The sequence below is a fragment of the Zingiber officinale genome, chromosome 1A (assembly GCF_018446385.1).
Source record: "Zingiber officinale cultivar Zhangliang chromosome 1A, Zo_v1.1, whole genome shotgun sequence".
Taxonomy (NCBI): Eukaryota; Viridiplantae; Streptophyta; class Magnoliopsida; order Zingiberales; family Zingiberaceae; genus Zingiber; species Zingiber officinale.
The window spans coordinates 141251033-141266069 of NC_055987.1; the positions used below are offsets into that span (position 1 = coordinate 141251033).

A 15037-nucleotide genomic window follows, 5' to 3' on the forward strand; every position below is an offset into this window, starting at 1 on the left:
CATCAATTTCCCTTCTTAATTTGTAGATATTTAGACCTACAAAATTCTGAAGTCTTTAATAAATTAAGCACAGAAACATCTATTATTTTTTTTTTAGTTTAGATTGATGCAATTCAGCTGTTTTTTAAGCATGTGTTATGCATGTTCATTGTTTCCTATTTCAAGTTTTTTTTTAATTCTATTAAACAATTTTCTTAAAATTAATTTTAGTATGAATCCTTTTTGTGCACTTGAAATTGTCATTTACATATAGATTGTATAGTCTTTTTTTAATCTTTTTCCTCTAATGATTATTCAAATTAATTAACTTAACTTTTATTAGATTAGTTAATGCTTTTTATTCTTCTTCTATGTTTTGTATGTTCATTCCTGGACTCCTGGATTCAACTCTTGATTGTTAAAAATTATCATAAAAATTAGTTTACGGATTTAAAGAGTACACTAAACAGTGAGTGCAGAATTTAAATAATATATAAATATATATATTTTTAATAGATTTATTTAAAAAAAAAATTTTTTTGAAGTAAATAGTTAATTAATTAATTAATTTAAAGAATATGTAATTTAGATCAATATTAATTTTTGTTTTTTAATAATGCAAGTGTCCATTCTTACCTTCTATCTAGAAGGCGATGAGTCTCATCTTATATAAGTTTTACATTGATCTGCAAGGTGGATCATAAAAATACTATAATAAGGTTTTAACAATAGACTCTGCCTCATCGTTATCCTTATAAGACACTGAATCACGGGCTTTTTCTATCTATGAGTACTTTGGCCTCCGACCATGCAACTTAAATTTTTTCATTAAATTCAGCAACGGCACATATTCTAAACGAGCATCGAATCATGACATCCAAATTTTGTCGTTTGTAAAATTTAAAATTTTCATTAAAATTTTTTTATAATTGTGTAGATGAGGTTGAGATTTTAAATTAAGAATAAGTTTGAATTTTCAAATCTGTTTTTTCTTTTGAAGGTGAAGTCAATAATTAATGCACATGATTGATCATTTTTAAATAATTTAAAAATAAATTATTTGATAAGTTAATTATAATATTTCAATTTATAAATAATTAGTAATAATTAAAATTATATATTTTTTTAAAATAAATATATTTGAGATAAGTTAAAAAAATATAAAAATGATTATAATTAAATTAAATTAAATTAATAAAATAATTAAATATTAAAGAAAATGATAAACTATATTAAATTAAAAATTAAAAATTAATTAATTTATTAATTGTTAATTATAAATAAATTAAATTAAAGATTATAATTAATTAAAATATCAAATGAAAATTATATAAAGATATTAAATGAAAAAAATTATATGCAGGTTTTTTTTAATTGGGAAGAGAATGATAGATTTGTATTGAAATTGATGTAATATACATGGAGTCATGCAATTATATGTGGAGAGAATTATAAAAAAAAAAACTCACTCAAAACTTTAACGATTGAGAATATTTTAATAAATTTTTATAATATTAATGTGGCAAGTTAGAATTTAAAAAAAAATTCATCCAAAATTTTAACGATGTTATTAACCTTTGCATCATACCGGTAAGGATAACTAAATTCATATTTAAAAAATATTAAATCAAATAATATTAAATATGGACCATCGATTTAGTGATATGAAAATTCGAGAAATGCTAATGGTGAGTGATCTCGAAGCTAGCATCCCGCAGTTGAAAGATGCGAGGGCAGAATTGTAAAAGTGAACTGATGAAAGGAGAAGGGAGTAAACGAGCAACGCCGACGCGTGACCCGCGAGGGCATCTCGAACTAGGGTTTTACTGCCCCAAGAAGAATCGTTGTGGAATCGCAAGTACTCTCTCGCATGACCCAGGTACGATCCAAGGATAGAGGTCTCCATGTCGATCTAAGTCTGGTGAGCAGTAGATCCCTCTTGCTTCTCTTCTTCACCCTGATTTGTTCTTTCCTATGAGGTGAACCGCATCCGTGTTTTATCTCAATCGTTCCAAGATTACTTTTTTAGCCTGTGATAATACATTTTTACCAGTTCCCTTTGCTACAACCATTACTATTACAGATGAAGGATACTAATAATACAAATGGGGAATGTATAGATGATAGTTATATCACGATTCCTAATTCTTTGAGGTCAATGGGGAATGAATAATGTCCTATCCTTTAACAACCTTCTCATCGAGTTTGTGTTTTCTTCTTAACACAGATTTGTGTTGTTCTGTCTTAACATTGATTATTCTGTTTATAATTGTTATTTTTAAGTAAATTATCCCTTATTATTTATATTGTTATGTCATATTTATAACCTTATGTCATTGAGTTCAGATTTGGGAATCATCTCATATGTATGAGTTTGTGCCAGTGGTAAGATTGATACCAGATTACCAGCTTTCTAATGTTACAAGTACTTTGCCGAAATTGCAAATTCTTTTTGAAAAAAAAATATTCTTGCTCTGTAAGACTGTAGTTTTTGATCATTTACGAAGTGGTATATTAAGATAGATTACTTCTCCAGAAGACTTCTCTGATATACTGGTGGAATTTGTTTGTCGTTTGTGTACACATTGGAATCTTATATATTTTGAAGAAGGGTAACTGTAGCTAATTGCTTAGAGTGGGAAATTTTTTTGTATTGCCCCAGTTTCTAATGATATGTTTTATGACGGAGAGAATGATGATGGAGCTTCCCCTTTAATCTTATAATATGGGAGAAATTTTACCATATGAAACATGGTTTTCTTCTTGCTATATTATCCCTGATGAACATCACTGTTATGTGGTTTTCATTTTGGATGTCAATCAGTGCCTTCGATTGGTAGCCTGTACAGATTGTCTGCAAAGGCTTTTTTTATGGATTCTATACTCAGGTTTCTAGTTGTCCTTGCACAATCTGAGGTGAAGCAATGTGCCAAAGATGATGTCTCTGGAGCTCATGGTTGTGTGTTTGGATTAATTTGTGTTTACACAGGTGTAAAAACATCCATGTGAATTATCCGCACCCCTATAATAAAATGGCATATACTTAAGCCATGGTATGAGTTAGTTAATCTTTGCATCCTTCTTATTCAAACAAAATCATCACCAAATAAATAAAAAAGAGGCATAAAAGGGCCTAAACTGGGAAGGAAAGAGTAATACATTTAAGTCAATCAAGCTTAGCCTCAATATTGGTTAAATTTGTTGATCATGAGTATAAATTTGGTGGAACTCAATTAGTTTTGATTGCTGCAAACTAATTCCATATCCATACATCGAACCTTTAGTTGGACCATGTCAGTTATTATATATAACTATTTCTTCTCAGATAGATCATGTCAGTGACTTATCATGTATACTTGATTCCTCCTAACTAAAGTATTAATATCATGTCTCACCTTTGTGGTTCTTTATTTGAAAGACGAGCATCAAATAATTGACTCTTCCTGCAGCTTCTTATGATAATTAAAGGGCTCTTCAGGAGGTATAAGAGATGGAATCCTGTACACCCCACTATTGGCACATTTTGGGGAATGGGCATAGGTGTGGGATGTGGCGTGGGATGGGGTCCTGGTTTTGGTCCTGAGGTCATTGGATATGTCGGGGCAGGCTGTGGTGTAGGATTCAGCGTGGGCATTACTCTGGCCGGTATCGATGTTGGCCTTCCCCGCAATGACCTTTTTCAAATCCTATACAATGGTATGTCTCTATCCTTGTCTTGTTTTCCTAAGTGTGACTACCCCCTTATCATTTTATATCTTTACAGTACTAAACATCCATCAATCTTTTGGTTAGGAAGCGAATAACCCCCACCACAGAACTAACCTATACCCATTTTGTGCATCTTTTTTATGCTAGTTTGTTCAATGTTGTAATCTATCACTTTGGATAGGTAAGAATAGTAATAGTCGATAGGTCATGGTAGCCTTTGGTAACAATATTTTCTCTACTAGTAAATGATCTTGGAATCGATACATTAACCAAACATAGAATAGCAATTTGTTCTCAAGGCCTCCCTAGTAACTTAACAATCAGTGTAGAACAGGAACAATATCTGAGATGTCGATTCCACATTATGTTTTATAACTGATGCAGTAATCTTCTATCCAATTGGAACTTGTTTAATTCATGACATAAGTTACGAAAGATAAGAATGAATACTTGACATGGACTAGAAATGTATGATGAGGAATGTTTTCAGCTACTACAACAAAGGCTGCTCCTTTCGACATGGCAAAGTCTTCCACATTTATCGCCATGAAGGGCGTCACAGAGGATAGTTTGAACTTTGTTGCACCTCATATATCTTTTTTGAGGAAAGAAACTAGCTGGAGGCTCTCGAAGCTCAAGTCAAATATTCATGTGCAGGGAACTGAGTTAAACAAACTTAACACTGTAGTATCAAAGAAGATTCAGTCTACTTTAGAGTGTTTAGAAGCCTTCAAACAGAATGTCTGGCAGCCTCCAAAGGATCAATAAGCAGATTGCAAGTGTTCAATCTTTGGATGTGTGAGCTTCTTCTTTGGTATACAAGGCTAATTTGTATGAAAATTTTTAAGTGTAGAGGCAGCAAAATTCAAGATGGAGCTACATGTTCCATCAATTTCCCTTCTTAATTTGTAGATATTTAGACCTACAAAATTCTGAAGTCTTTAATAAATTAAGCACAGAAACATCTATTATTTTTTTTTTAGTTTAGATTGATGCAATTCAGCTGTTTTTTAAGCATGTGTTATGCATGTTCATTGTTTCCTATTTCAAGTTTTTTTTAATTCTATTAAACAATTTTCTTAAAATTAAGTTTTAGTATGAATCCTTTTTGTGCACTTGAAATTGTCATTTACATATAGATTGTATATATATATATTTTTAATCTTTTTCCTCTAATGATTATTCAAATTAATTAAATTAACTTTTATTAGATTAGTTAATGCTTTTTATTCTTCTTCTATCTTTTATATGTTCATTCCTGGTCTCCTGGATTCAACTCTTGATTGTTAAAAATTATCATAAAAATTAGTTTACGGATTTAAAGATTACACTAAACAGTGAGTGCAGAATTTAACTAATATATAAATATATATATTTTTAATAGATTTATTTTTTAAAAAAATAAAATTTTGAAGTAAATAATTAATTAATTAATTTAAATAATATATAATTTAGATCAATATTAATTTTTATTTTTTAATAATGCAGGTGTCCATTCTTACCTTCTATCTAGAAGGCGATGAGTCTCATCTTATATAAGTTTTCCATTAATCTGCAAGGTGGATCATAAAAATACTATAATAAGATTTTAACAATGGACTCTGCCTCATTGTTATCCTTATAAGATATTAAATCATGGGCTTTTTCTATCTATGAGTACTTTGGCCTCCGACCATGCAACTTAAATTTTTTCATTAAATTCAGCACCGGCACATATTCTAAACGAGCATCGAATCATCCAAATTTGTCGTTTGTAAAATTTAAAAATTTCATTAAATTTTTTTTATAATTGTGTAGATGAGGTTGATATTTTAAATTAAGAATAAGTTTGAATTTTCAAATCTATTTTTTCTTTTGAAGGTGAAGTCAATAATTAATGCACATGATTGATCATTTTTAAATAATTTAAAAATAAATTATTTGATGAGTTAATTATAATATTTCAATTTATAAATAATTAGTAATAATTAAAATTATATATATTTTTTAAAATAAATATATTTGAGATAAGTTAAAAAAATATAAAAATGATTATAATTAAATTAAATTAAATTTATAAAATAGTTAAATATTAAAGAAAATGATAAACTATATTAAATTTAAAATTTAAAATTAATTAATTTATTAATTGTTAATTATAAATAAATTAAATTAAAGATTATAATTAATTAAAATATCAAATGAAAATTATATAAAGATATTAAATGAAAAAATTATATGTAAATTTTTTTTTTAATTGTGAAGAAAATAATAGATTTATATTGAAATTGATGTAATATGCATGGAGTCATGTAACTACATGTGGAGAGAATTATAAAAAAAAAAGCTCACTCAAAACTTTAACAATTAAGAATATTTTAATGAATTCATGTTAGAATTTTAAAAAAAATTCATTCAAAATTTTAACGATCGTATTAACCGTTGCATCGTACCGGTAAGGATAACTAAATTCATATTTAAAAAATATTAAATCAAATAATATTAAATATGGACCATCGATTTAGTGCTATGAAAATTCGAGAAATGCTAATGGTGAGTGATCTCGAAGCTAGCATCCCGTAGTTGAAAGAAAAATTCCGTACTTGGAAATCTAATGGCGGATGCAAGGGTAGACTGAATCGAATCGAATCGAGCCGAATATGCTGAAAAATTTAAGGCTCGAATTCGGCTCGAAATAAGTTTATTCGAGCTCGAGCTCGATTCGAAGCTCGAAAAATTTAAAATGTTTGGTTCGAGTTCGGTTCGAATTAGAGTTCGAGTTCGAATTCGGCTCAAAATATTCGAACATGTTCGCGAACTATTCGAATTATAACTCGAAAATAGGTTCGAAAGACTCGAAATTTATTTATTTAATATATATTTAACTTATATTAATAAATATTAAGGCTCGTGAACGGCTCGCGAGCGGCTCGAACAATATAATTTGGGCTCGAGTTCGGCTCGAAAAAAAGTTCGAACATGTTCGAGTTCGGCTCGAATTCGATAAATTCGAATACGAATCGAATATTTTTCGAGCCGGCTCGAAAAGCTCGCGAGCCGGCTCGATTCGTTGGCAGCCCTAGGGTAGAGTTGCAGAAAGGGCAAGCACGATTAGAAGATGCGAGGGCAGAATTGTAAAAGTGAACTGATGAAAGGAGAGGGAGTAAACGAGCAACGCCGACGCGTGACCCGCGAGGGCATCTCGAACTAGGGTTTTACTGCCCCAAGAAGAATCGTTGTGGAATCGCAAGCTTTGGGCTTTAAATTTCTTGCTCCAAATCGATGGAGGCGGTGGTAGTTGATGCTGGATCCAAGCTGCTCAAGATCGGCTTCGCTTCACCCGATCAAGATCCCGCCTTGGTTAGCATTTTGACGATTCTATTTGTTTTTCCGTTTTCTTCTTCATATGAACGCTTTGATTCAATTTTAGCTGACTTTGGTGGTATTTATCCGGGTGGGTTTGTTGGTTTACTATATCCTCATCCTTGGATTTCTTTTGGAGCATGATGTAGATAATGCAGACCAAGATGAAGCGCGTGCTGGAGGATGGAGATGGTGGTGGCGATGTATTGATGGTTGAGGAGGTGACGGCGGATCCTGTGGTGAGGGGGTTTATCAGAGACTGGGATGCTATGGAAGACTTGCTTCGGCATGTTCTTTACATTGACCTTGGTTGGGAGGTTGGAGATGAAGGGCAGATTCTGTTCGCTGAGCCGCTCTTCACCCCGAAGGTTTGTGAATGCAACCACTGTGTGCAGTTTTCAAGGAAAGTATGTTTCCTGATTATTCACCATCTATTCCTGATTAATTGACAGATTGGAGCAGTACACAAGTTTATTGAATTGTATTCAGTGTACATTTTGAGTTCACACCAGTATCTGTTCAAGATGGAGACTTTGAACCATGCTATATGCAATTTAGAAATTTGACGTTTTCTACACAGAAACTTTATAATAGTGTTTTTTTATGTTTTGCATGTACTTCTGCTTCTAATGTTAAGGTTATGTGTTATGCAATGGAAACTGATACAATATTGACAAAACTTAATACTCTCCATCATATGTGCATACTTGTCTGATTATAGATAATGATATAATAGGAGATAGAGTTCAATGGCGTAAAATGATCCACATAGCTGACTCCACCTAGTGGGATAAAGCTTGGTTGTTATTGTTGTTGTTGTATTAGTTTCCTTCTTGATATATTGGGAAAATGTTTATGCTGGTATGTTGTCTTCATTTCTTCATGTTTGTTTACATATCATGTATGTTTAATATCGTCCATTGAGAAAATGAACTAATATTCTCTAGTTTTAGTATAGTGTTTTGAATCCAAGTTGGCCACACCTGGAACTTACATAATGAACTAACTGTTTTTTATTTAATTTTATTTATTGCTCATGTACATATTGGCATGCTTTTGCAGGCTATTAGAGAACAACTAGTGCAACTAATGTTTGAAACGTTCAATGTTTCAGGCTTTTATGCCTCTGAACAAGTGGTATTATCACTTTATGCTGTTGGACGCATCTCTGGATGCACTGTTGATATTGGCCATGGGAAAATAGGTATTCAATTAGTGTGAACTAGTTGCTAGTGTCTGATTATTGTTATACATAGTTGCAAGGACTACATTTTCATTGGTTTATAGATTAGTTTTTTAAAATTTTTGGCTATCAACAAGTCCATTCTTATGCAAAAAGACAACTTAAGCTTGTTTTCCTTGCTCACCCTAAACTATTTACCACTATAAGTGATGTAAATATGCAACAAATCGGTGCTGCTACAATGGCAGTTAGATGGGGATAATTGACCTTTTTTCTCATCTTTTTGTAGCTTGTTTTTGAATTTATTCTGATTCAAGGAAGCTATTACGACATGTCTAGTCTCCCAAATATTGGCTGATAAATTTTGAGGAGTCTATGCTGTCTGTTCGTACATTTTATTTACTAACCTTTCCTTGAGTATTGTAAAGGTTTTTTTTTTTTTCAATTTCCATAATGGTTCAGAATTCAGATCCTTAGTTTCTACTAATGTACTCTCATATTTCTGGTCACATTTCCATAATTCACCATTCTGAAAGTCTCCTAAGTCATCTGCAAAGTGCAAATTCATGTCTGAATTCACACACACACAAACACACACACACATATATATATATAGGAATTTTAATATGATATAATAGATTTTAAGATTGAAATCATTCCTCTGAATCTCAAACTGAACTAGTTATTATGCATATTGAGAAAGTGAGACCCTCTTAGGCGCCTGCCATGGACTTGTGGAGCAATCTGAATTCATTCTGAGATAATTCAATATTTCTTTGTTTTGTTTTTAATGTTTGCAGTGTTCTAAAAAGCGCCCTAGGCGGCCGCCTAGGCGCTCGGCGGCCGCCTAGGCGCTCGGCGGTTGGCAACTGCACTGGAAAGGTGCTGGGCGGCCAACCTAGGCGGCTGGGCCGCCTAGGCGGCTGGGCCGCCTAGGCGGCGCTCGGCATCGATGGTAGTCGTTGGGCGCCGCATCACGGGACACGGGACGCGCCCGCCAATGCCAGACGCGTTCCCGAACGCGTCTGTTGCAGCCAGACCCGTCGCCGGAAGCTTCCAGCGGCCCTGGAAGCTTCGCCCGAGGCTTCCGGTGGTACCAGGGTCGCGCCCAGCGTAGGTACGGGACGCGACGTTGAAGCTTCCGATGCTGCCGGAAGCCTCCAGCGAAGCTTCCGGTGCCGCCGGAAGCCTCCGGCGAAGCTTCCGGTGCTGCCGGAAGCCTCCGGCGACAGGTCCAGCGGCGCGCGACAGCAGACGCGTCCCGCACGTCATTTACTGAGTTCGCGTTTTTTCTTTTTTCTTTTCTTTTTTGTTAAAATTTTTAATTATTTATTTAATTAAACAATTTCTCACTTAAATAGGATAATTTCAATAGGCTTTTATACCCCTAATTAAATTATCCCAACAAACTAAATAAAAAATATATTTAAAATTTAAATCTTTTTTATAAATTTTATTAATTATTTATACTCTAATAATATTATATTTAAAATTTAAAAACTAGGATTAACTATTATTAATTAATTTATAATATTTTAGGTATAAATTAAAAAATTCTAATAAATCTTATTAATCCATATAAATCATATTTATATTCATAATTTTATATTTAAAATTTTTAAAAAATCCTAATAAAATTTATTAATTTATTTATATTCTAATAATATTATATTTAAAATTTAAAAATTCTAATAACTATTATTAATTAATTTATATTTTGATATTTTATATTTAAAATTAATAAATCTAATAAATCTTATTAATCCGAGGAATCCGCCTAGCGGCGCCTAATTCCCGCCTAGGCGGCCTAGGCGCTAGGCGCTGGTCTAGCGCCCGATTAGCGCCTAGCGAATTTTAGAACCTTGAATGTTTGTAATGGCATCTACACTTTGTTTCTATGATTCTCAACTATCTGTCAACTGTGTTGTTAATATGAACATTCAATCTCAACAGACATTGCACCAGTTTGCGAAGGTGCTGTCCAACACATAGCATCAAAAAGATTTCAGATTGGTGGAATTGATTTGACTAATTTACTAGCACAAAAACTTAAGAAATCTAATCCCTTAGTCAAGATTGACATTTCTGAGGTGGAGAAGCTGAAAGAGCAATATGCCTGTTGTGCAGAAGATCAAACTTCCTTTGAAGAAACAGAAAACAAATGCCCAACAGAGACTCACACCCTACCTGATGGACAGGTTTGTTGCTAGTTGATTTTCAGTCATAGAGATGATATGTCCATTTCTTAGCGCCTTTGCACTCTTTCCTAACCACTTCTGTAGACACTAAGTTTCTCAACATCTTTCATATGATAGACTATAACTATTGGACGAGGGGGCTATATTGTTGGAGAAGCTCTATTTGAACCATCTATCTTGGGTATAGAAGAGTATGGGATAGTTGAGCAGTTGGTTCGCAGCATATCAAGTGTTTCTTCTGAGAACCTTCGTCAATTGCTGGAAAATACAATGCTTTGTGGTGGTACAGCATCTATGACTGGTATGCATTCCTGCTCTTTGGATGTTCTGTTCTCATTATTCCAGAATACTTTTAACCTTAAGTAGAATGGTACCTTATGAGCCAATGCATCTCCATTCTCACATTCTTGCAAGAATCATTTATTTCTGCAAAATCAAGTTGATTTTTAATTCTGGTAGTTTCACCTGTTCAATTGCCGTCTCCAGGTTGGTGCTCATTCTAGTCTCTGTAAGAATCGATGATAAATTAATATGTTGCTTAATGTTTTAGTCCTTTATTTCTTAATTTGGATTTTCTATCTTGTTTTTCAATATATTCACTGTTGTTCCATATTCAAATTGCCTTTGAATTTTAAATTTTCAGCAATTTCCTTTGACAATCTTCTAACTAGTTATTTAACTTATTTCTGGTGCATGAATAAAACACCAGTATTCTTTTGAATAAATCGCTATAATATACGATTTCCCTTAATGGTGTTTCCGAATAGCATGGAATCATAACAATGAAGTGATGGTGGTAACAAAAAAAAGCCTTGATAGAAAATCAACAATGCCAGAACATAAATGGGATTTAAGAGCTATCACTTGGTAAAACCGAATAAGAGATGGGGGGAGATTGCTTGACTATGTGATGAAGAGACCCATTGTTGATGAAGAGGGTAATATTGTAATTTCATTTTATTTCCATCTTTTCCCTTTCTCTTCTTTGGCACAAATAAAACTTTTCACCTTCTCTTTCTGCTTCCTTTTTTCCCTATCTTCCTTTCCCTTCAGATTCCATCTTTCAAAGCTTTCAATCCTCATTAATCATCATCATATTTTCTATCAAATTCCAGTTTCAAGATTTACCAAGCAGGAAGTTGATTGCACTAGTGATTTCTCCTCACTTTCAACTATCAAAACTGCCATTTGGGTAAATGTTTCAGATTTGTAGGAGTTGAGCCTTTCTGATTGCCAACCTCAAAATCTGCTAATTTTACGCAAAGCTTTGCACTCTTTCACTGTTACCACCACCATGGTAAGCTTGTCTAGTCCTTACTAGACTCCTCATCATGGCCTTCGTGCCTCACAATCAACTACAATGGATGTTGCTGACCTCTGTTATGCCATGCTTGCCTCATGATCAACTTTGATGGGCTTATATATATCCGTTTAATTTCAGTTGATGAACTCAAATAGAATGATCATTTTCATTCTTGTGTTGGTTTCAATGGAGACGAAGACAAGAATAAATTTTCACAATGAAAGGAGTCTTAGTGTAATGGTAAAGTTGTTACCTTGTGACCTAGTGGTTACGTCTTCGAGTCGCTCAGCCCCTTGCAATGCAGGTAAGGCTGCGTATAATAGATCTTTCTCCGGGATCCCACATTAGTCGGAGCTTTGTACACCCGTCTGTCCTTTTTTTTATAAAACATCACTTTAGTTAATAAATATTGCTTCATCTGACCTATTCAATAAGTAACATTGCATGGGTCATATGATCCCTCATCCAGCTTGCCTTATTTGTTTAGTCTGTTTTGCTTGTTAGCCCGTTCATCCTTCCCCCCTGCTTGCCTAATCAACTTGCCTGATACACTAGGTATGCCTAGTCCTTTGACCCATCCAGGCTACTCAATTCATATGGCCTCTCCGACTCACTTGGTTTGCTTGGGTCTGTTAAGCCCATCCAGCTCACTTGATTTGCTACCCCTCTCACCCTTCAGTTCATATTGTCTCTTTGGCTCGTTTAATTCACTCTGTTTGTTTGGCCCATTTAGTCTCTTTGGTTCGCTCAGCTCATTTAAAAAAACCCTATACACTTGGTTCATCAACTCGCACAAACATATAGGGAATGGAATAACTGTTCTGGCCTCGTGTAAGCCTCAATGATCGATGGAAATTGATGGAACATGTAACTCCATCTTGAATTTTGCTGCCTCTACACTTAAAAATTTTCATACAAATTAGCCTTGTATACCGAAGATGAAGCACACACATCCAAAGATTGAACACTTGCAATTTGCTTATCGATGCTTTGGAGGCTGCCAGACATTCTGTTTGAAGGCTTCTAAACACTCTAAAGTAGACTGAATCTTCTTTGATACTACAGTGTTAAGTTTGTTTAACTTAGTTCCCTGTACATGAATATTTGACTTGAGCTTCGAGAGCCTCCAGCTAGTTTCTTTCCTCAAAAAAGATATATGAGGTGCAACAAAGTTCAAACTATCCTCTGTGACGCCCTTCATGATGATAAATGTGGAAGACTTTGCCATGTCGAAAGGAGCAGCCTTTGTTGTAGTAGCTGAAAACATCCGTCATCATACATTTCTTTTCCATATGTCAAGTATCCATTCTTATCTTTCATAACTTATGCCATGAATTAAACAAGTTCCAATTGGATAGAAGATTACTGCAGCAGTTATAAAACATAATGTGGAGTCGACATCTCAGATATTGTTCCTATTCTACATTGATTGTTAAGTTACTAGGGAGGCCTTGAGAACAAATTGCTATTCTATGTTTGGTTAATGTATCAATTCCAAGATCATTTACTAGTAGAGAAAATATTGTTACCAAAGGCTACCATGACCTATCGACTATTACCATTCTTACATATCCAAAGTGATAGATTACAACATTGAACATACTAGCATAAAAAAGATGCACAGAATGGGTATAGTTTAGTTCTGTGGTGGGGGTTATTCGCTTCATAACCAAAAGATTGATGGATGTTTAGTACTGTAAAGATTTAAAATGATAAGGGGGTAGTCACACTTAGGAAAACAAGACAAGGATAGAGGCATACCATTGTATAGGATTTGAAAAAGGTCATTGCGGGGAAGGCCAACACCGATACCAGCCAAAGTAATGCCCACGCTGAATCCTACACCATAGCCTGCCCCAACATATCCAATGACCTCAGAACCAAAACTAGGACCCCATCCCACGCCACATCCCACACCTATGCCCATTCCCCAAAATGTGCCAATAGTGGGGTGTACAGGATTCCATCTCTCATACCTCCTGAAGAGCCCTTTAATTATCATAAGAAGCTGCAGGAAGAGTCAATTATTTGATGCTCATCTTTCAAATAAAGAACCACAAAGGTGAGAAATGACATTAATGCTTTAGTTAGGAGGAATCAAGTATACATGATAAGTCACTGACATGATCTATCTGAGATTAGTTATATATAATAATTGACATGGTCCAACGAAAGGTTCGATGTATGGATATGGAATTAGTTTGCAGCAATCAGAACTAATTGAGTTCCACCGAATTTATACTCATGATCAACAAATTTAACCAACATTGAGGCTAAGATTGATTGACTTTAATGTATTACTCTTTCCTTCCCAGTTTAGGCCCTTTTATGCCTCTTTTTTATTTATTTGGTGATGATTTTATTTATTTCTAGGTTTTGAAGAACGGTTTCAGAAAGAAGCAAATTTGTGCTCCTCGTCCATCCGCCCATCTCTCATAAAGGTATCTTCTGACAATCTGCACTTCCCATTTTGATATTCCATCATCTGGACACTCCACTAACCATTTCTTTGTTCCTTCAGCCCCCAGAATACATGCCAGAGAATTTATCAAAGAACTCAGCCTGGATGGGTGGTGCCATATTGGCTAAAGTTGTTTTCCCTCAGAATCAGCACGTAACCAGGGGAGATTACGATGAGACGGGACCAACAATCGTTCACAAAAAATGCTTCTAGGCCTAGTTGAACTCACTCTGGGTGAGCGTCATTGTTGCCGCATCATCGGCTAAAGTTCCTTAGAAACAGCAAGTCACGGAGGGAGATTATAATGACCACCCACAACTGATCATAAAAAATTGCTTCTAACCTGGCTCATCTATTAATTTAGATAATTTATGTTTGTAACTCTATTTTCTTGTTGCCAACGACAAGGAATCTACTGTAGAATTAGAGTCTTTCTATCATTGAACTATTGTGGAACGAAGTGTTTGCCATATCTGTTGTGAAAGTCAACCAAAGAAAACTGGTATTTCGAATTGAAGACGATCTGATGGTGCAGACTGAAAGAGAACTCGAAGCAACTGCATTGCCATTTCCGTGTGGCATGTGAAAGAGTTGTAGAACAGTTTTACATATAAATTAATTGAAATTATACCGAGGAATTCAATTAATTTGGCTAGAGAGATCCTCTTTGTCAAATTGCACTGCATTGCAAATTGACAGTACCAATCAAATCAGTGAAACATAAGCGATGTAAGAATGTGACGTCACCAAATTTAGTTGGGGTACAAAAGGAATTTACATCAAACAAACTTAAATTATTTTTAAACTTTTTAAAGATCATTAAAAAATTATCTATACATTATGACATTATTTTTTATAGATTT

At 34.0% G+C, this 15037-nt stretch overlaps 2 protein-coding genes across 5 annotated transcripts; both read left to right on the plus strand.

The window, feature by feature from the left end:
- The first annotated feature begins 1677 nt into the window (after positions 1-1677).
- Positions 1678-4669, plus strand: LOC122036213 (cadmium-induced protein AS8-like). 3 transcript variants are annotated; one of them, XM_042595484.1, is made up of 3 exons: positions 1694-1900; positions 3429-3675; positions 4178-4669. In XM_042595484.1, the coding sequence occupies exons 1-3, from the start codon at positions 1850-1852 to the stop codon at positions 4453-4455; spliced, it is 576 nt and encodes a 191-aa protein (XP_042451418.1). In that variant the 5' UTR covers positions 1694-1849; the 3' UTR covers positions 4456-4669. The 3 variants fall into 3 exon arrangements, with proteins under 3 accessions (XP_042451429.1, XP_042451418.1, XP_042451425.1); XM_042595491.1 differs by having other exon boundaries at positions 1694-1858; XM_042595495.1 differs by lacking the exon at positions 3429-3675 and having other exon boundaries at positions 1678-1858.
- Positions 4670-6780: 2111 nt separating this feature from the next.
- On the plus strand, positions 6781-14691 carry LOC122036236 (actin-related protein 7-like). Of its 2 annotated transcripts, none has more exons than XM_042595512.1 (7): positions 6781-7026; positions 7179-7397; positions 8092-8233; positions 10340-10410; positions 10528-10711; positions 14087-14154; positions 14235-14691. In XM_042595512.1, exons 1-7 carry the CDS (start codon positions 6949-6951, stop codon positions 14385-14387), a joined length of 915 nt encoding a protein of 304 aa, XP_042451446.1. In that variant the 5' UTR covers positions 6781-6948; the 3' UTR covers positions 14388-14691. The 2 variants fall into 2 exon arrangements, with proteins under 2 accessions (XP_042451446.1, XP_042451439.1); XM_042595505.1 differs by having other exon boundaries at positions 6783-7026; positions 10166-10410.
- The last annotated feature ends 346 nt before the right edge of the window (positions 14692-15037 follow it).

What these genes read in the sequence shown, in the direction of transcription:
- LOC122036213 (XM_042595484.1), top strand. Translation starts at nt 1,850, where the DNA reads ATGACCCAGGTACGATCCAAGGATAGAGGTCTCCATGTCGATCTAAGT. An exon ending in TCCATGTCGATCTAAGTCTG is followed by an intron (nt 1,901 to 3,428) that starts GTGAGCAGTAGA and finishes CTCTTCCTGCAG; the next exon opens with CTTCTTATGATAATTAAAGG. An exon ending in TTTTCAAATCCTATACAATG is followed by an intron (nt 3,676 to 4,177) that starts GTATGTCTCTAT and finishes GAATGTTTTCAG; the next exon opens with CTACTACAACAAAGGCTGCT.
- LOC122036236 (XM_042595505.1), top strand. Translation starts at nt 6,949, where the DNA reads ATGGAGGCGGTGGTAGTTGATGCTGGATCCAAGCTGCTCAAGATCGGC. An exon ending in TATTGGCCATGGGAAAATAG is followed by an intron (nt 8,234 to 10,165) that starts GTATTCAATTAG and finishes CAATCTCAACAG; the next exon opens with ACATTGCACCAGTTTGCGAA. An exon ending in ACACCCTACCTGATGGACAG is followed by an intron (nt 10,411 to 10,527) that starts GTTTGTTGCTAG and finishes TTCATATGATAG; the next exon opens with ACTATAACTATTGGACGAGG.